This window comes from Sapajus apella, unplaced genomic scaffold, assembly GCF_009761245.1.
Source record: "Sapajus apella isolate SASKATOON/1434 unplaced genomic scaffold, GSC_monkey_1.0 scaffold28, whole genome shotgun sequence".
NCBI lineage: Eukaryota > Metazoa > Chordata > Mammalia > Primates > Cebidae > Sapajus > Sapajus apella.
Genome location: NW_022436968.1, coordinates 22,256,420 through 22,276,927, shown reverse-complemented (window position 1 = coordinate 22,276,927; position 20,508 = coordinate 22,256,420). Strand labels below are relative to the sequence as shown.

Genomic DNA, 20,508 nt, shown 5'->3' with positions numbered 1-20,508 from the left:
TTTTTGAGATGCAGTCTTGCTCTGTTGCCCAGGCTGGAGAGCAATGGCATGATCTCTACTCACTGCAACCTCTGCCTCCTGAGTTCAGACACTTCTCCCGCCTCAGCCTCCTGAGTAGCTAGGATTACAGACACCTATCATCATGCCCGGCTAATTTTCGTATTTTTGTAGAGACAGTTTTGTTATGCTGGTCAGGCTGGTCTTGAACTCCTGACCTCAGGTGACCCACACGCCTTGGCCTCCCAAAGTGCTGGGATTACAGGCATGACCCATGGTGCCCGGCCCAGGGCAGCAGCTTTTATCAACTGATTCAGAATATTTCAGCAACAATTACAGCCACATTAGTGGCTCCTGGCTGAGTACACCCTGCAGTGAGGTTCATGATGCTATGGCTATAATAGTGTGGACCCCATCACTCTGGAATAGCACATATTTCACAGGAAGGGAAAACGCTAACTTGCAACTATTTTGTATGAAAAATCACATTGCAAATACTTTCTAGTTTACTAGATGACTGTCTCCAATAGTTTTCCAACCTTATCAAGATGTATTTGTTAAAACTGTGTGCTCTTCTAGATTATCTACTGAATTTAAAGCCACTGCGTCCCACTTTGGACTATAATTGACTGGCGTAACTGATTGGCCAGGAAGTGGTTCACACCCCTAATATGCTGAGGAACTTATGTGGCAGCTGCTACCACTTGTAGGGACCCTTGATGATGTTCACGCAGCTTTGCTGAGCGGCACATGCTGTTCCCTTGAATACTCCTTGAGGTGAAGAAGAGGACACCTCCTACCCCTATGCACACACAGCTCCTGCTCTTCCCTGGGGCTGCACCCTGCTTGTATTTCCAATGCAGGAATGTCAGATTCCAAAGAGGGATCCCCAGGGCATTCCAGAAGGCTTTGGGCCAGCTCGTCCTAACCTTTTCATGCCTTGGGACTCCTTTGGCAGGCTGCTGAAAACCTTGGGCCTCTTCTCAGAATAAGGTTTTTAAATGCGTAAAATAACACAGGGGGTTACAGAAAAAGCCAATCATATGAAATACAGTTAAAATGTTTTAAAAAATCTATGCTAAAGCAATATATATGATTCATTATTGACATACAATATCTGGCTGATTGTCTAATAACTTGTAATTTGAGATATTTGCAACAACTGTGATATGATATAAAAACCTATGGTTTTTATTGATGAAAGTCATACTTATCCTACTGCTACTGTAGTTTGTTGTCTACATTCATAATGGCAAAACATGCTAAATGTCAGAGGTTAGTGAACATTAAAATGTAATTTTTTTCCCATTCAAGTTCACAATACTCTTGAATTAATTCTCTCTCCTCGGGTTAAGAACCCCTGCAGAATAAGGTTACCTCTAGGGCCAACACCTGACTGGAGCCCCGCCTATGTCCTGGAGGCAGGAGCTTTCATGCCACCAACACAGAACTCGGAGCTGTCTCCGCCCAGCAGTTCTCCCCACAACTAGTTCTGAAAGTTCAGGGCTAGGAAAGAACAGCATCATCGCCTGAGTTCCTGGCGCCACGTTGAACAACCCATCCTTGACTGACATGACTTCTCCCACAAGCTCTCCTGGTCACCTGGGCAAAATCCTAAATGATGTGGGGGTAAGGCTGAGCTTCGGTTTTCAGATCTGCAAAAAGAAACGCCCACCTCATTGGGCTGTTAGGATGAATTGAGGTAATGGCTGGATTGTGTACATTTTATACAGCACTATCAAGTTGTGTGCTGTGATCATTTTGAGGCTTAGGTCTTTGAGGACCCAGAACAGCCTACATAGCTGTAGTCCACAAGCTGTAGTCCCTCTACAGGTGTTTGTATTTTAAGGCCCAAAGCACGCCTTAAGCACTCCACAAACACCTGTAGAGATGAATGAATGAAGTATGCATTCGCACGTGGGCCCACATCTGCGAGAACAGGCTGCTCAGGCAATGAGGCCAGGTGCATCACTTGCACTTTTCATTATAATAGGTAGTGAATTTTCCCTCGCTCTGCGCTGCTTCGCAACCACAGTTCTCTCCAGAGGGGGCGTGGGAGTGGGGCTGCTCCGCGGTGAGCTCGCCTCGGGTGTCTCACGTTGTGGCTTCCGGGCAGGTGCGAGGCGGCTGGAGAGGTGAGGGCCGGCGGCGGGAAAGGTGCGGGCGGTGCGCCCGGCCGCGGGCTCGCGAGGAGGGGCCAGAGGGTGGGGAGGGGCGGGGCCGGCGTCCTCGTCACTCGATAAAACGCCTGCGAGTCTCCAGAGAACAACGGGCTCATTCAGCACTCGCTAGCTGCCCGCGAGGGGGAGCGGCCGGACGGAGAGCGCGACCCGTCCCGGGGGTGGGGCCGGGCGCAGCGGCTAGAGGAGGCGAAGGTGGCCGCGGCGGCAGCAGCGCGGCAGCCTCCGACCCAGCTGGGAGCGCAGAGCGGCCGCTGCAGGTCCCCGCTCGCCTCCCGGTGCTTCCGCCCATGGCCGCCGCGGGGCAGCTGTGCCTGCTCTACCTGTTGGCTGGGCTCCTGCCCCGGCTTGGCGCAGCCTTCAACTTGGACACTCGCGAGGACAACGTGATCCGGAAATATGGGGACCCCGGGAGCCTCTTCGGCTTCTCGCTGGCCATGCACTGGCAACTGCAGCCCGAGGACAAGCGGCTGTGAGTTCCCCGACCCTTCCCACCCCCACCGGGGCGCCGGCGTGCGAGCGAGGAGAGGCGAGGGCGCGCCCTGTTCCCGCCGGCCCCGGGGAGGAGTTGGCCCGTGGGGCGCGCCCTGGCCGGCCAAGGCGCACCCAGCGCCCAGCGCGCACCGCTCCCCACCCGGACCCTCCCCGCGCGGCGCCTCCCCCCATTCAGTTCGGGAAAGAGGAGAACCCGAGGGCTGGGCTGGCCCCGGGGAGAGTTTACTTTTTTTTTCTGTTTTAAACAAAGTGCTTTACGCCGGTCCTTCCCTCCGGGCATGTTTGCTGGGACCCCGGCAGGTGGCACGCTTTGCTGAGCTTCACGTGTGTGTTTGGGGCGGGGGCGGGGTGCGGGGTCACCGCAGCGCTGCTGTGGTTTGGATGGAGCGTAGTTTCCGGGTGGTACAGGCCTTTGCCAAACTCACGGCACACCGCGTGCCCCCAGCAGACTCGCGCGCCCCGCACAAGTTGGAAAGCCACTTTCCATGTGTCCTGCATGACTTTCCCAGCAAGGCGGGCGCTCCTTAGAAAATACTTTTACACGCCTTAAAAGAAAAAAAAAAAAAAAAGATGGAATTAACCAAGCACCTGTTCGCTGGACTAGATCAGCTGAGAAAACAAGTCTTTCTGAGTGATGTGCCCAGCCCCCAAAGTGCTCGACAGCACCGGAGACCCGCGGGGCCCCGGCATTGGGCGGGTACAGCCGAAGGGTTAAAGCAAAATGTCCGATCTGAGCCTGGACTTTGCAAACAAGGTTTGAAAGGGACAACCCCCCCCCCCCCCACCATAGCGGTAAACCTCCCAGGAGAAAGTGGAGACCCGCACTCCTCGGCTCTCCTTTTATTTCTTAAACAGTGTTTGGTTCCCACATGATCGAGCTATTTAAGCCGGAGAGGCTATTTTGGCGCTTAGTCGCCTTAATCGCTATGGGGCTGCATTCTTGATCAGTGCTACTGAAAAATAGGCTCCAGCAACAAAAGGTCTCCCCTCCCCACCCAGGCCTTTAGTTGAACTGAGGACCTTCCAGGACCAACAGACCGAAGAAAGCAAAGTGCAGCCACAGGGAAGATATTTTGTGTTTAGGAGAGGCGAATGGGATTTTAGAACTGGAGGAAACCTCTTGATTTCAGCGGTTAACAACTTTGGAATTAGTGAATGTTACAGCCCTTGAGTTTTAGTCTTTTTTTTTTTTTTTTCCTGGTAACACCTGCTAGGTGAAGCACAGAAATTAGCTGGGGGTGGGGAGGCTCCAGGAGGGTGGTCTAGGGCCGCATGCCTGGCCAGCTGCTTATACTCTGCTTTCTCTCAGAAATAATTGTTGTTAAGCTGTAAATCTGAAATGAAAGTTTCCTGTTAACTCAGTTAATGGATGACGTTTATTGTCTCTGAATACTTAGTGTGTAGAATTTGAGCTTGTTAGTGCAGAAATGATTCTGGGCCAGCAGAGGGGATTCATTCTCTTGGGCATTCTGTCTCTACACCAAAGGCCCACTGAAACCGGTGGCCTCCTTGAAATACTTGTTCAAGCAAAAAGTGTAAAGGGAAAGGTACTGGGACATGAAATATCCTGGCAGTGGAGATTTGCAAAACGTGACTTTGCCAGGAATCTGTGTCCTGAAGGTTAGCAACATGCTTGCTAAAACTTGTTACTGCTGCTGGGCTTCTCTGGTATTAGAGCTGATGGAAACTCCTCCAAGGCAAAGATAAGCCTGCAGTGGGGTCTGATGCCTTCTAGAAATGCTCTTAGCAGCTGACAAAGGGGAGAGGCCCCATGTAAGGAGACTGTATGTTTCCTAGAGTCTAAAGGCAGTGGCCACACTTTAGGAGGGCTGTGGTTTATGTCACGTGCTGCCCACCCCTATGCTTTTGTAAAGTGTTCCAGTTTCAGGAATAGCATTGATCCTCCCAGGAGAACCAGCACACACAGGCCACAGCACACAGGTCAGCTGTCACTTTTGACAGTAAAGAATGTGGGTATAAATAGCAGAGCCAGGAAGATTGAGAAAACTTCTGGACCAGCTTCCTAAACTCTATGGAAAAACTCAGTGGGGGGTCTTTCAGGGACCTGGTGGGAGAGAAACCTAAGCTGAGATTCCTTCTCGCCCTTTTATTAGCAGCTGTTAATTTACTGTGAGCTTTAATTTCTTTCTGTAAAATGGAGATATTACTGCTTACTGGGGTTATTGTGAGGGTTCAGAGATAATATGCAAAGTGCTTCATGCTTGCCTGGCATGGAGACTTGCTGACTAAATGGTAGCTGTTAATGATAATTTAAAAAGCAGTAATTGTGTACTTACTATGTGTCAGGTACCGTACAAGATGTCTTAAACATTCTGTGATTCTAAGAATGCCTGAGGGAGAGTAAAGCCAAAGGTTATTGTTGTTTGGGTAATGATATTTTATTTTATTATTTATTTTTTCTCTTCCCTATTCCTATAGTTTTGCCTTTTCGAGATGTCGTATACTTGGAATCACATAGTATATAGTCTATTTAGATTGGTTTCTTTCACTTAGTGATTTTAAGTGTCACTCATATTTTTTCATGGCTTGATAGCTCATTTCTTCTTAGTGCTGAATAATATTCTGTTATTTAGATGTTTATATAAATGACAGAATATGTTTAGATATTTAAATATATCCAAATATATCAGATTTTTTTTTCCTTTTTTTATTGCATTTTAGGTTTTGGGGTACATGTGAAGAACATGCAAGATTGTTGCATAGGTACACACATGGCAGTGTGATTTGCTGACTTCCTCCCCATCACCTATATCTGGCATTTCTCCCCATGCTCTCTCCCCACCACCCCCCCCCCCCCCCTCCCCCTCCATTTCCCCCCAACAGACCCCAGTGTGTGATGCTCCCCTCCCTGTGTCCATGTGTTCTCATTGTTCAACACCCACCAGTGAGTGAGAACGTGTAGTGTTTGATTTTCTGTTCTTGTAATGATATTTTAAACTCAGTCATGTTTGTGAAACCTATGTTCAAAGCAACTTTAGTAGGTCTTAATTAGACTTATAATGAAAGTGGGTTTAAAGAACAGGGGACTTGGAGGCAGGAGAAGTAAAATATCAAAGATGCATGGGACTAACAGATACATATTTGCGTTTTCATAAAAGACCTATCATAAATGTTTGTGATTTAAATTTTCTGTAGTGCCTTTATTCAATCACATCTTAAATTCTAGTTATGACTTTATGACAGAATAATGTTGTGTCAGAGACCCCCAAAACATGTCAGGTGTTCTAAAGCTTTGGAGATTATAAAATTGGACTAGATACTATAAAACTTCAGATTTTCAGGCTGTATATTACAGATGTTTCAGACTCCAAAAGGTTACTCAATGGTCAACCGAGTGACCAAGGTCAGGATCTGAGCACCTTGGACTCTTTAATTTCTCTCAGGTAGTTAAAATTGAGTCATTTCCAGAGATGGAATGTATGTGATGATGACCGTGGATATATCCATCCTGTGAATCATCACTCTTAGCTCTTCTGGGAAGAGATAGATCTATATATGACCACAAGGAAGAACTTAGAAGAAGGAGATCTATTAGAGGGAGAGTCTCATGAAGTAATTTTGGAATTCTGTCAGCCCTCATTTTCTTCTTTGATGGGGTCTCTCTCTCTCTCTCTCTCTCTGATCACCACTGTCTTCCAGAAGTGCTCAAGGCCCACTGTTCTGTTCTGTTCTAACTCTTAATAGGTTTGTTCTTTTCTCAGACTTGTCATGTTCCATCTCTTAAACTCATATTTTCTGAACTAGAGATCATCTAGTCCAACTGCCTCTCTCTACAGATGAAGAAACTGAAGCTGAAAATTCACCTTGAGCAGAATCTGAAAAGAATGTGGATTTGAATTTGATATCTCTGACCCATGCTCATGCCTTCTTTAAATGGAAAAGCCAGAAATGATTTTCAGACCAGGAGAAAAGGGCAAGCGTCTGAATTTTGGAAGTATTTGGAATTTTACAGTATTGTGTTGATTTATCGAACTGCTTCCCATATGCATAGGTTAGGCCTATCTATTTAAATATTGGTGCCTAGACTCTTACTATTGACTCCATTCCAGCTGGCCTTGGATCAAGTTCTTTCCTTCTTTGCCTGCCCCCACCCCATTCCCTTCTGAAAAAGCCCAGTCAAGTGTGGCTCTAGCTAGCCAGGGATCGGGACTGTATTCAGGGTGTGTACCTACGCACTTGCTTCCTTGCATTTGTTCACTCAGTTGGAGTGCCATGTGGCCCAGGGCCATCTTCTAGGGATTGCTGGGTCACCTTGAATGCTAAGAGTAGAGAAAAAGCCAAAACGGGCCGTGAAACTTACAAGAAATCTTAGGACTCTGCAAGAAAGCAGAAATAGGCAAGTTTAATTTTAACACAGGCTGGTGTGAGACCATCCAAGTAATGACAGGGTTAGGGAAAAAAAGGGTCAAAGTATTTATATGGCATAAATAATTTGTTGGGAGAAGTTGGGTTAAATGCTTATATAAAAGGATTCCTTTATTAAAAAAGAAGTGGTTATTCTGTGTTCTCAGTTATATAGACTCTTAGCATAACAATATATTGAGATTTAATTTAAGCTTTCATAGCCAAATAGTACTAGAATTATGGCGCATGGTTCCCTGAAGACCTTGGCTCAACATGTTACTATGGACAGTAAGGCCAGTGAATTGTTTGGTATTTTCAAGAGGGACAGTGAGACAAAACAGAAAAAACTGCTATACACTTAGATGACAGGGCCAGTTGTGCCTGAAACACTGATTAGTGCTAAGTCAGCCCATTTTAAGAAAGAATATAATCATAGCTTAAGAACCAATTTAAAATTTCCCCATCCTACACTAAAGCAATTTCGTAACTCCTTTGGATGTCTGTAACATATTGTGTCTGACAATTCTGATGGTTTGTGCTTAACTGTTATCCACCATCTTCAGATGACCTAATCTCTCCCAACTAGATTATAGGTTATGTGAGGGCAGGGGTCTTACATCCATTTCTTGCCTGCTAGCACCTAGCATATGTCTTGCAAATACAATAAAGTCTGATATTATACACTCAATTTAACCTGCAAAATCAACTCATCCCTTTCTTTGACCCTTTACCCTTCCTTGCTCAGGTGTCAGTGTTTTCTGCCTCCTGGGAGGGTGAAGCTATAAGCTTAGCAAAGAGACATGCAAGAAGTTAATTCTTGGTTTTTGATTTTCTCAAAGGCCAGGATCCCAGCTAAGGGATTTTCATGAGTGATTTTAAATTACACTTGGCTTTTGCCCTAAAGGTGGACGTTGGAATTTCACCCCGGAAATACAGGCTGACCTGCACTGCAGTGGGTACTCGGGGCTTGCTGAGGTGGTTGGTTGTTATGAGACTGGATAGAGAAGGATGGCTGTGGAATAGAGATCCTAGAAGCAACTGGACAGGGGTGTGGGGGTCAAATGCAAGTGCAGTACCTGTGTGAAGTCACTTATGAATTGATAGCGGAGTCTATTTCTTCCAGGATAGGAAGGGAATCTTGGATATATTTAACTCTTTCGGTAGGATGGTGGGAAGGCTGCTTACCTGCTCCAGGGGTGAGCCTAGGAGCCAAAGCATGGGATCTGGGGATCTCTGTAGCACTCCCGTGGACCTCCTGGGAGGATGGTAAAGATTAAATACTACAGCAGTAGGAAGTGGATGTAGCCTCGGCCCCTAGTGCCCATCTTCCCTTTCTGGGGTTGGGTACAACTCTGGAATCAAATAACTTTTTATCTGGAAGGAAGCTTGGGGGTTCTGAAACCTGGCTGGTCTTCAGGGTAACTACTTGGGCAACGTTTTATAAAAGTGTGATTCTCAGCTCAGCGCAGATCTATTACGTCAGTTTCCGTAAGTGTGCTCCAAGAATCTGTTCTTAGTCTTCTGTGTTTGAGTCAGACTAGCTTTCCTCCTTTACCCAGAAGGCAGACTATAATGTAGTGGCTGAGAGCAGAGCCTAGAGCCAGGTGGGATCAAATCCTGTTCTGCATTTACTAGCCATGACTTTGTGCAGGATTTCTGACCTCCCTAGGCCTTCCTGCCTTCAGCGGTGAAGCTAGGATCCTCACACATTAGACTAGTCCTGGCCCAGGGTAAGCACTCTGTTTGTTAAATAGATGAGGAGACCAAGGCTGTAAGAGGGGTAGTGGCTGCCGCATCCTAAATCCACATCTTCCCTGCTTCCTGGCCTGTGCCATGGGTGTGCTTTCTTCTTTTAGGTTTGGTTTTCATCATGTTTAAGTGTACATTCTTCCTTTCTTCATTCCATTCTCCACTTGGAAAGTGCATCTCAAAAGAGCCATGCCTGCCACTTAGCAGCCCTTCGTAGCTGCTAAGCCCTAGATAAATCCCAGTGAGGTCTCAGTGTTCAGAGATGAGTGGACAGATGGGTGCGCAGACATGACGGGGCAGTGACTGTGGGCGGGATACCCATGGAGGGTGAGTGGTGCAGTCACAGGATGGGTTTACTGCTAAGGAATACCACCTGTCTGGTTTCTTAGACCTCTATGACCTTGAAAGTACCCCCATACCTCCATTCCTAGGAGGCTGGATAACTTGCACAACACTCAGGGCAGGGCTGAAGACGATTTGTTTTTCTCCGTTTTTTGCTTGGCATTAATGTTTGCTAGGAAGGAGCCTGTGGATTATTGATGACAAAACTGCCTAAGGTTGGAAATTTATGTGGACGAAGTATGGAAGTAGTTTCCTTCACGGGCTTGTTTGTTAAACTGGCATGTAGATTTGAAAACACTGATCTCTTGGAACTAAGTTAAAAGCTAATTGTTAATTAGCCCTGAATTGGGGCAGGTAGATGGGCCTTTCACCAGTGTGGGTCCCTGTCAACCTAATAACAGGGTATGATAACCACTATCAAATCTAGTGCTGTCTGGCTTTTCTGTTTAGATAAACAAGACGACCTCAAACCAGCGTACGGATTCTGAGGTTGGTGTGTGTGTAGAAGACTGTTCACAGGCTGCAGACCCTCCCCGGTTCAGCCGCATGCCAGATTCCAGTGTTGGCTTCCTCTATCGCTTCATCTCATCCTAAATTGGCAAAAAGACTGTTTAGAAAACTAAGCCTCTAAAACCAATTAAATAGTAAAGAAGACTGTTCTGAATTAGGGGGAATGGGAGGAAGTACCACTAAACACAAGTGCAAAGGGCAAAAACATGTGACTTGGAGCCGTGGGTATCTGCTTGCATGTTTATTTCCCAGTCGGCTAGTATATTTTGCATGTCATACAATCTGAAGCTTACTTTTTTGAAAAGCCATTTCGGATACAGTATAAGAAAATCCTTTGAGAGAAACATGCTTTCTAAGCTTGGGAGTATAGAAATACAAATAAACTTTGCAATAATTTGAAAGGGGCACACTGGTTAGTGATTTGAAGAGTAAGGAAGCTCCCAGTAATGCCTCTTTACCTAAGAGCTCTGTTTGCTTTGCCCAGTGATATCAATGTCACTGTGGTTTCTTCATTTTGAAAAGGACGTTCATTTGTACTGAGGTTGTTTCAAGTGTGTGTGTGTTGCAAATGATCATAAACATTTCAGACCCAGTGGGTAGGATGTCACTGAACCTAAGCCTTCCTGATTCAAATAACTCCTTTGTCCTTGCAGAATCAGGAGCCCTTCTTTTCAGGATATGCTGGTGACTACAGTCTTCTGTGGTCCTGATAAAGCTTTGTGATGTCAAGTTAATGAGAGGATCCTTATCCAAGTGAATCATAGCCAAGAAGTGGAATGTTTGGCCTCTGGTATGGATGCCCCATTCAGCAGCACTGAGGTTTTGGAGTTGATCTGTTCTTCCTCCTTGCTCAGGGGAGTAAGAAATCCAACCTAGGCCTCATTCTCCTGATATGTCTTGTCGGCTGATGGCCTGACTGCCCTCTTACTGGCAGTGTGATTATGTATGTCCCTTTAGAACAAAGGTATCAAAACAGTAAAAGTTGTGAAATGGAAATGTTTAGATTCTACAAGGCTCCAGAGAGATTAGTGATAGGTAGGAAAAAGGCCGTTGTTTTTTTTCCAAACAAAAGTGCCGAAAACCTGTTGATTGAACCTAAGGAATCTAGCTTTGCTGTCACACAAACCCAAGAGTTCTCTTTATTTTTTTTTTGACAGTCACTCTGATTGCCCAGGCTGGAGTGTAGCGGTACTCACTGCAGCCTTGACCTTGCTGGGCTCAGGCGATCCTCCCACCTCAGGCTTCCGAGTAGCTGGGACTACAGGTGTGCACCACCACACCCAGCAAATACTTTTGTGTTTTTAGTAGAGTCAGAATGTCATGATGTTGGCCAGGCTGGTCTTGAACTCCTGGACTCAGGCAATCAGCCCACCTTGGCCTCACAAAGTGTTGGGATTATAAGCATGAGCCATTGTGCCCAGCCCCAAGAGTTTTTTAAAAAGGAAGAGTTCAGAGAAGCTCAGAAGTGATCAGGTAGACATGAAGAGACATAATTCTAGGAAAGGGATATTATTATTTGCCACCGAGGCCTCGTGACTGCTGGTGAGACTATGCCCAGCTGCCGACTTAAGACGATACTTGGAGAAAGTTAAGAGGTAGCTTAAAGACCTGGGTGATAAATAAGCCTTTCGCGAACTTACAAGTGCAAAGAGAGATGGGTCTGGGCACTGCTGGGCCTTCTAGAGGCTCAAGGACAGTGACCTTGGGAAAGGCTGAAGGAGATGCCTACTGAATTAGATGGCGCCAAGGTTGGGGGAGGACTTTTGGGAATCCCAGACTAGAGAAGTGTTTTTATGCCAAGAACATGGGAAAGCTATTTCAGATATTGTATCCGATAAGCCAGCATAGACAGAAAAGTACCTTCTAAGGCTTGCCCTATGTTTAGAAAGGGCCCAAGGCTGCTACAGAGGTTAACTGAGAAGGGGCTGCAGGAATGGGGAGAGGCGTTGTGGGGACCCTCATTCAGGATGATCTGGGAGGTGAGCTCTGAGAGACAGTGATCCCTCTCCCCAAGCTTAGCAGCCGTGCCAAAAGCCAGCTAAGAGGGTTTTTCAGTATCTTAGGATATGAAACTGGTCTCTATAAGCTCATTTATTTCTATGTGTGTGCATACATGTTGATTTATACTTGTTTTCTGTTTTAACCCAAAAGAAATAGGGATTTTTGTCTATTTGAACATGAGGGAAATGTGCTCTGGATCTGCAGAGAAACCATGGCCATCTTTTCTGGGTTTTTCTATAGAAGTTGTTCAATTCAACAGATATTCACTATATATTTGGCACTGTACTAGTGCTGGGACTACAGCAGCAAATAAAATGGACAAAATCACTGCCTATGTTCTGATCAGGGAGACAACCCATAAAAAAAAGGTGTATTACGTTAGATAGTAATAATTAATACAGAAATGTTAATGCAAGAGAGACAAGAATTGTTGGTGCGGTATCTGTAAAAACAAAGTGGAGAAAGGGAACAGGGAGTGCAGATGGGACAGAAGCGGTTGGCAATGGGATGGCCAGAAAATACTTTCCTGAGAGGGTAAAGCTGCATACCTGGCAGAGACGATGGCAAGCACAAAGGCCCTGAGGCAGAAGCATGTTCAGGCAAAGCAACGAGTCTCCTTGGAGGCAGATCATATAGGGCCTTAATGGAACATCAGATGACTGACTTTTACTCATGAATGAGATGGGAAGCACTGGAAGGTTCTGAGAAGAGTAGAGCATGTTCTCTCTTGGATTTTAAATGTATTTCTCTGGCCTGCTGCCTTGAGAGTAGACTGTCTGAGGGCAAGGATAGAAGGCTATCCTGACTAGGAGGCTCCTGTAATAAACAGACAAGAGGTGGTGGTGATTTGGACCAATGTGGCAGCAATGAAGATAGTAAGAAGTGCTTGGATCCTGGATATGCCTTGAAAGTAGAGTCAACTGGATTTCCGACGGACTGGATATCAGTTGAAACAGACAGAGTAGAGAGGAATGTGTCCAGGGTTTTGGGCCTGAGCAGCTAGGAGGATGGAGTTGTATTATGGTGTGGGGAGGAATGACAGGAATAGGTTTTGGGGGCAGGGGAGGATTATGGTTTTAGATTTGTCAGGTTTGGAGTGACTAGACAGCCAAGTGGAGTTATTTAGGCGGTTGAATAAGCATCTGAGTCAATTTAAAAAAATGGAATTTAAAAGCCTGAAGTTCAGTTGGAAAGGCTTGATTGGTGATGCAGCTAGAGGAGCTTTTAGGTTATGTTTAGAAGGATGAACTGAGGAGGCTGCACCAAGGATGGGGACTGAGGCCTGAGCCCTGTGGTGTTCTGGCGTTCCAACACAGGGAGGCTAGGGAGAGCCCTGGAGACTGACACCAGTGGCAGGAGGAGGGGGAGGGAGTGTGTGGTCTTGGAAGCCACGTGATGAAGGTGTTTCAAAAAAGAAGTGAAAGATGAGTTGTATCAAATGACACTGAGATTTGCTCATTAGATTGGCAACGTGGAAGCCACTGGCGACCCTGTGAAAGCCCTGATGGGGAGGAGTGGAGCAAGGCCTAATTTGGAGCGGCTTTGTGAGAGAACAGGAGAGAAGGCACTGGAGACAATAGGAACTTTTGAGGGGTTTTGCTGTAGAGGGGAGCAGAACCAGGGGGACTGGAAGGAGAAATAATTTTGTATTTTTTAAGATGGGAGAAGCTTGTAGTGAGCTTGTTTGATGAATATGATTTAATTGAAAGGAAAAGTTAATGCAAGAGAGGGGAGAACTGTTGGTGTGACATCTGCCGGTAGGTGACAGGGACGGACAGTGGGGGAACTGAACTGATGACTGGAGCCAGTACCTCATCACAGTTACGAGGAAGGAAGGCCGGATGAGGGGCACAGATGCAAGGTAGATGGCTAGTCGTCCTGGTGGGAGGGCGTGAGGTTTTTCCATTGCTTCTCATTTCTCAGCGAGCAAGTCAGTCGCCCTAAGTTACTTAGTACTTGTGTAAAAGTTTGCCTCATTAGGAGTAAAAACTTCATTGAGGCAGATGGATGTGGATTTGAATCCCAGCTTCTTCACATTCTTACTGATTTTGACCTTGGACAAATTACTTATCCTCACTGGTCAAATGGAGGTACCTACCTCAAAGGGTTGTGAATGTCAAAGGTGAGGATAAAGCACTTAGTGGAATGCCCCGCTCATCCAATCACATCAGCCTTTACTGTTACGGGTCCCATAAAGTAAAATATGAACGTAATTCCTTCACACTGGGGAGTTTTTGTAGCTCTCTTATCTTTTTAGTCTGGTGGACAGCAGAGTACCCTTTGGGACTCAAGTCAAGGGTTAAGTTGCCCTATGGGAGGCTACAACTGGAGGGCAGTCCACAGGCCGCCGGGAGGTATACATTGTCTTGATGAAGACAGGAAGGAGAAATACGGTACTTGGAAGAAGGAAGAGAAGATGGCAATGTGTCAAAACCGTTTGGTAATCTGCAGACCTTTGTGCTCTATTTGAGCTACAGAGAGCCATGGCTTTTTGAGTCCTTACAAGGCTCATTTTAGGTGTGGAGAGAGTGCTTCCCACTTGGGAGTATCTCCAGCTCCAGCATTGGGTGGTGCCTTGGACGGTACAGTCTTGGTGTGTCCCGCAGGCAGGGTGGACAGCAGGGCGTTGACTGGGTGTGTGTGGTGCAGGGTGGAAGCCAGCTCTGGGAACGCAGCAGGAGAGCCGAGGCTGTGCTTCCTGTTCCCGCTGGCCTGGTTGATTGTCTTTGTATCCTAGTCAATGAATGTATCCAGTGTCTCAGTGCATATATTCAATAAAAAATGACACATGGCCTTGTTGATTTGTCAGGAGTATGGAAAATAAGGCTAAATCAGCACTTTGGGTTCTAAAATACTGTCCTTTTTCAATCTCTTCTTTCAAGATGATTGGTATAGACCTTGAGGGAAATCTGAGTCCAAAAGGAAATAGAATATCTTTGGAATTATGCAGAAGTGTGAATCATCAGAACGTGAGCATCCATTCCCCTGGTGTGCTGCAAGTCAGATAGGAAACATCTTCCTGAGGTGGCGTGGTGGTGGTGTAAAACCTTCATTATAGTACAGAATGAAGTGTGTACGTTTCTTACATAAAACACGAGTCTTCGAAGACATTGCAAGCTTTTGGTGGTTGCTTTGCACTATGCCCCTATACACATTCACCTGCCTCCGTCATTCAGTGCTTTTATGAAAATGACTGGGAAGCACTGACCAGCTCAACCTTTTTTCTATAGAAGGAAGACTGAGACCCAGAAAAGTCGTGACAGCTAGTTGGTGGCGATGTGGGCCCTGAAATCCAGCTGCCCAGTGCCCAGTCCACCTGATGCTATGCCATACACATCTTCCTTTTGGGGAAGTAGCCCATTCTTGGAGTTAAACTTGTGCCACATAATCTTGCCCTTAATAGAACAGTATCTTGGGTTTTTAAATGTCCTCTACATAGTGGGCTAGGAGAATTAGCAAATAGAGCCACTGTCACCCTTGCCCCTACTTACTGGGGCACTCCAAATGACCATAGCACATTTTTCAGTGGAGTCTCAGAATTCTTCAGGTCAACATTGACAGCCTTTGCTATTGTGTGGGTGATTGCAAATAAGACAGCACCTGTTTGCCCTCCTAGCCTTGCCCAATCCCTTGCATATGGAAGGCACCCTATAAATGTCTGCCTGATGGATACGAGTCCTGTTGGTTTGTGAGCTTCTTAAGAACAAGGCTGATATCTTGTTCATTTTTGGTTCAAATCTAATACATAGAAATGGATATTCAATAGGTATTTGTTGAGCTCTTTGATTCCCCAAAAACATTAAAGGGTTTTAAAGAATAGGAACCAGGGTAACCATTTCTTTCTTTCTTTCTTTTCTTTTTTTTTTCTTTTCTTTTCTTTCTTTCCTTTTCTTTCCTTTTCCTTTCTTTCTTCCTTTCTTTTTTCTTTCTCTTTCTCTCTCTCTTTCTCTCTTTCTTTTCCTTTCTTTCTTTCTCTTTCTTTCTTTCCTTTCCTTTTCTTTTCTTTTTTTCTTTCTTTCCTTTCTTCTTCTCTAGCCCTTAGAGTGACCGTGGACGACAGTCTTGCTCTGTCTCCAGACTGGAGTGCAGTGGTGTGATCTTGTCTCAGGGCAACCTCCCAGTCCCTGGTTCAAGCAATTCTCTTGCCTCCGCCTCCCGAGTAGCTGAGATTAGGCACGTACCACCATGCCCAGCTAATTTTTGTACTTTTAGTAGAGACGGGGTTTCACCATGTTGGCCAGGATGGTCTCCATCTCCTGACCTCGTGATCTGCCTGCCTCGGCCTCCGAAAATGCTGGAATTACAGGCGTGAGCCACTGTACCTGGCCGTAACCATTTCTTTAGAATAATCTTTACATGCTGGAAAAAAATTGTGGTACAATATTTATAATATAAAATTTATTTTAACCATTTTAAAGTTTATGGTTCAGTATTGTTAGGTATATTCACATCATCTCTTGCCCGGAAATGATGTTTCATATTATGAGGCCATAAAGTATTGATAAGTTAAACTTTAACTCAATATATGATTGTTCTAAATCATATATCACTTGATTCCATATTCTAATGTGTATTAGTAACAATGGAATTAAAAGTTTAACATATTTATGGTACAAATTGAGATTTAGTCTCATAGCTTTTTATGTGTTTTTACAATTTGGTTAAGGACTGCTACGAGTTGAGTTCAGCAGTTACATTCCTGGCTCTGCCTGTGGGGCTCCAGAGTTCTTCACCAGCAGCCTTTGAGAAACCAAGTAATACACGTTTTTAATTGAGTAACAGGAAATTGCAACTGATAAGAAGCCTGGCTATATTAGCTTATTTGTCATTTATATCTTGTTAGTATTCCTCAATCCTTGGTAGCTTTAAGATGAAACCAAAAGTGATTTTAGTTGGATTCTGTGTTTCGATTGAAGATGAGGCTTGATATGACAACAGCACATTTGTGGCCTGAAGTCAAAAGGAAGTGCCTGTTCAGGGAGCACCAATAGGACTAACAGCTGTCCTTTGTAGTAAGGTCATCTTTAGCTTGTCTTGCAAATTACTCTCCTGGTTCACTAATCCCTACTCCCCACCCTGCTTCCTTTAGAGCCCTGTTAATCTAAAGGGAGCGGCTCTAGATTCTTGAGTTTCTAATGACTAATTTCTCTGTTGCTGAGATCCTGTTGAGTTTAATAGTCTCTCTTTATTTTTACTGATGTTTTCATGATGAGATTTCTAATAAGCTATTTGGGAGCTATCAGAATAGAAACAAATAAATATTACTTATCAATTAGCTGTCAGAATAGAAGCTTACTGAGGGTTCTGAACTGTGAGGCCACTGAAGGCAGGGGCTTGGGTCTGATTTATCTGTGTTTGCCTAGAGCTTTAATAGAGAGCCTGACACTTATAACTCCTAAAAATAAAAAACATGCTTTAAAATAAATCTAAACTCAGCCAGGCATGGCAGCTCATGCCAATGATCCTAGTACTTCGGGAGGCTGGAGTGGGAGGATGTCCTGAGCTCAGGAACTCAAGGTGAGAGTGAGCTATGATTGTGCCACTGCACTCCAGCCTGGGTAACAGAGTGGAGACTCTGTCTCTTAAAAGAGAGTAGACATATTCTAGTAATACCCAATATGTTTTTGCGAATTTCTTTACCACTGAAACTATTTGCCACTTGCAGAAGTTGGGAAGGAACTTGCAGAATGGTCTAGAAAGGTAGACCACCACCCTCATTTCATAGAGCAAGAAACGGAGATCTAGGATTTGTCACAGTCCCGCAGTCAGAGACAGAGCTGCGCTCACAACTACCATCTTGTCCTGAGTTGTTTCTGCTTCACTTCCTGCTAGAACCCCATCCCCCCTCACTCCTAAGCAGAGGTCCACCTAGCCAATGTGTCTTTTTAAATAAAATGTCACCAGAAGCTTAAGCACATCTGTTCATGTCCCATCTAACTTGTCTGAATCTCTTTCTCATCATAGAGAGGTGCCATCCTGAGTTGCTGAGATGATAAACATTTCTCCATTAGAAACCAGCCTTGGATTTGCCTGTGGCCACAAATCCAGAAGCAGCTGTGCATTCCCCATGTTGGTCACCACATTCTCCATCATGTTTCTGAATAAGTAGGAGTACTGGTTACTGCCACACCCCTCATTCATTGCTTTAGATTAGATGAAAGGTGAGGTACCTGACTTAGGCCGTGACTCACTTTGCTTGGGTGAACCCAGCTCCTCCCGGTAGGAAGTGATTGCCACAGGCAGGTTGAGCAGTGCCCACAGCATCCAGCTGCATTTAGACCCTGCAGCTATTTATAAACAGCACTTGCAGTGCTTTCGGTCTGAATATTGGGACCCCCCCCCAGACTGGACAAATTCAATCCCTTCTGAAAGGAGGATGGATGAAGGGTGAGGAGTTTGTGTTGGATGTATTTTCATAGCTGGAAGGTTCCCCTGAATGCTGTCAGTGCTGTGGATTTTATAGGGAAGGTTAGAGTTCCTCTGTCTGATGTCACTGCATTTTATGCTGCAGCTCACTTGACTGTGGCACTCCAAAGGAAAGCTTACCTACCTTTTCAGCTGTTGTACTTCTTTTCTTCCATGTAGTTTAGGCTCTGCCTTACATTTGCTCTTTGTTGTAATGCCCGGGTTGCCAGCACAGTGCCTGGTGCACAGTAGGTGCATGTTGGTGAGCCTGCTTTACTGATGTGTTGTCATGCCTCTGGAACGGGCTGTAAAAATCAATCTGACTCTTTTTGCCGGCAACTGCCTACATAAAGAGAGCATGTGTGAGCTTGTTTTATGCAATTATAAGGTTTACTTCATGACTTGTGGGCATTGATTTCTTTCTTTTTTTTTTTTTCTTTTTTTTTCCCCTGAGACAGAGTCTCGCTTTGTTGCCTAGGCTGAAGTACAGTGGCTCGATCTCAGCTCATGGCAACCTCCGCCTCCCAGGTTCAAGCGATTCTTCTGCCTCAGCCTCCCGAGTTGCTGGGATGACAGATATGCGCCACTATGCCTGGCTAATTTTGTATTTTCATTAGAGATGGGGTTTTACCGTGTTGGTCAGGCTGGTCTTGAACTCCTGACCTCAGGTAATCTGCCCACCTTGGCCTCCCAAAGTGCTGGGAATACAGGCGTGAGCAACCATGCCCAACTGATTTCTTTCTTTTTTAATCTCACTATCTCTCTCATTTTCTCTGCAAGATTTTCAATGACCCCAGTGTCCCTGGACTGACCTCCATTTTTAAAATTTCATTTTAAATTTATTTTCGAATAGGTAGTACAGTCACATGGTACAAATATTAAAACTATGAAGATGGAATGAAAGTCAACCTCCCACCCTGATCTCTAACCACCGTATTCTTCCTGGAGGCAGCCATTGTTTTACCAGCTTACTGTGAATCTTTCAGAAGTACCTATATATTTGCAAGCAGATATGTACATAGACTTTTTTTTTACTCATTTGGTAGCATTCCATGTAGATTCTTCTGCACCTTGTTCTTCTTTTGGTATATTTTAACGCCTGTTCCATCTTGTAAATAAAGAGCTTCCTTAATATTTTTAATCTCTGTATAATACTCAGTTTTGAGGACAAACTATGATTTATTTAACCAGCCTGGGTATTCGGGTGATTTCTAATCCTCTGCTGTTAAAAGCAGTGCTGCAGGGAAGAACTTTAAGCTTCCCTCATTTCACCTTTAATGGAGGATCAGTTAATTACTAGTGCAGTGGCCTGACCAGTGTCGCTATTTTAATGGTCATGGCTGATTCTGGAGGAGTGGCTGCCCTCATGCCTTTCTGTATTTACCGTCCGATGGACCACAGGCTATGCTGTCAGTGGGTTTAGTAGAGTCTTTTCAACAAGAGAGTTGCAGCCTTATGCCCAAGCTGTAGGATCCCTGAAGGCTTCAGTGTTTGTACCTTAGCTGTACTTTATGCTTAAAAAGTATGTGTTAAAATTAGAATGGCTTATTGGAGCGTGTAAGATTGTATATAGTGTTTCATGTTTCATTGCTGTGTTAAGGGTTTACAAAATTACTTGACATTATTTCTTTTTTCTTTTTTGAGACAGAGTCTCATGCTCTTGCCCAGGCTGGAGTGTGAGGGGTGCAATCACAGGTCACTGCAGCCTCAACCTCTTGGGCTCAGGTGATGCCCCCACCTCAGCCTCCTGAGTACTTGGGACTACAGGCATGTGCCATCATGCCTAGCTAATCTTTGTATTTTTTGTAGAGATGAGGTTTCACCATGTTCTTCAGGCTGATCTCAAGTGATCCTTCCACCTTGGCCTCCCAGAGTTCTGGGATTATAGGTGTGAGCCACTGTGCCAGCACCATTGTTTCATTTGATCCTTGTAACACCCTATGAGAAAATTTAGCTAGAACGGATTTTGCAGATAATCCACAGTGATGCTTAGCTAACAGGTGGTACTGCCAGGACTTGAGCCCACCATTCTTGTAACTTCCTTAGTATTTCCGATTATGGTTTTGGCCGGCCAGTTTGTTATGGGGCAGAAAAGATGTAAGTTTTCTGGAGGTAGTAGCTGCTACAGGGATACACTATATTATCTCAGTAATAACAAGTCCAAGTAGGACTGATTCAGTATATACAAGTAAAGAAGTATTAGTTGCTAAAATACTGAAATAACTTTCATTCTGGTTAGTACAGGTTGAGTATCCCCAATATGAACAACCAACATCTGAAATGCTCCAAAAGTGAAAACTTTTTAGTGTTTTTAAGTGCATGCCAACATGACATGCAAAAGAAACATTCATTGGAGCATTTCGGATTTTGGATTTTGAGATGTGGGATGCTCAGTAGGTATTAATGCAAATATTCCAAAATCCAAAAAACAAAACAAACCCCAAACCCCAAAATGCTTGTGATC

At 45.0% G+C, this 20,508-nt stretch overlaps 1 protein-coding gene across 3 annotated transcripts in view; it reads left to right on the top strand.

Annotated features, from left to right (window-relative positions):
• The first annotated feature begins 2,241 nt into the window (after positions 1-2,241).
• The window catches only part of ITGA6 (integrin subunit alpha 6), an 80,642-nt gene continuing 62,375 nt past the window's right edge, over positions 2,242-20,508 (top strand). For all 3 annotated transcript variants that reach the window (XM_032292945.1, XM_032292942.1, XM_032292944.1), the window contains exon 1: positions 2,242-2,649. In XM_032292945.1, coding sequence (XP_032148836.1) covers positions 2,468-2,649 — 182 coding nt within the window. In that variant the 5' untranslated portion in view covers positions 2,242-2,467. The remainder of the gene's footprint in view (positions 2,650-20,508) is intronic.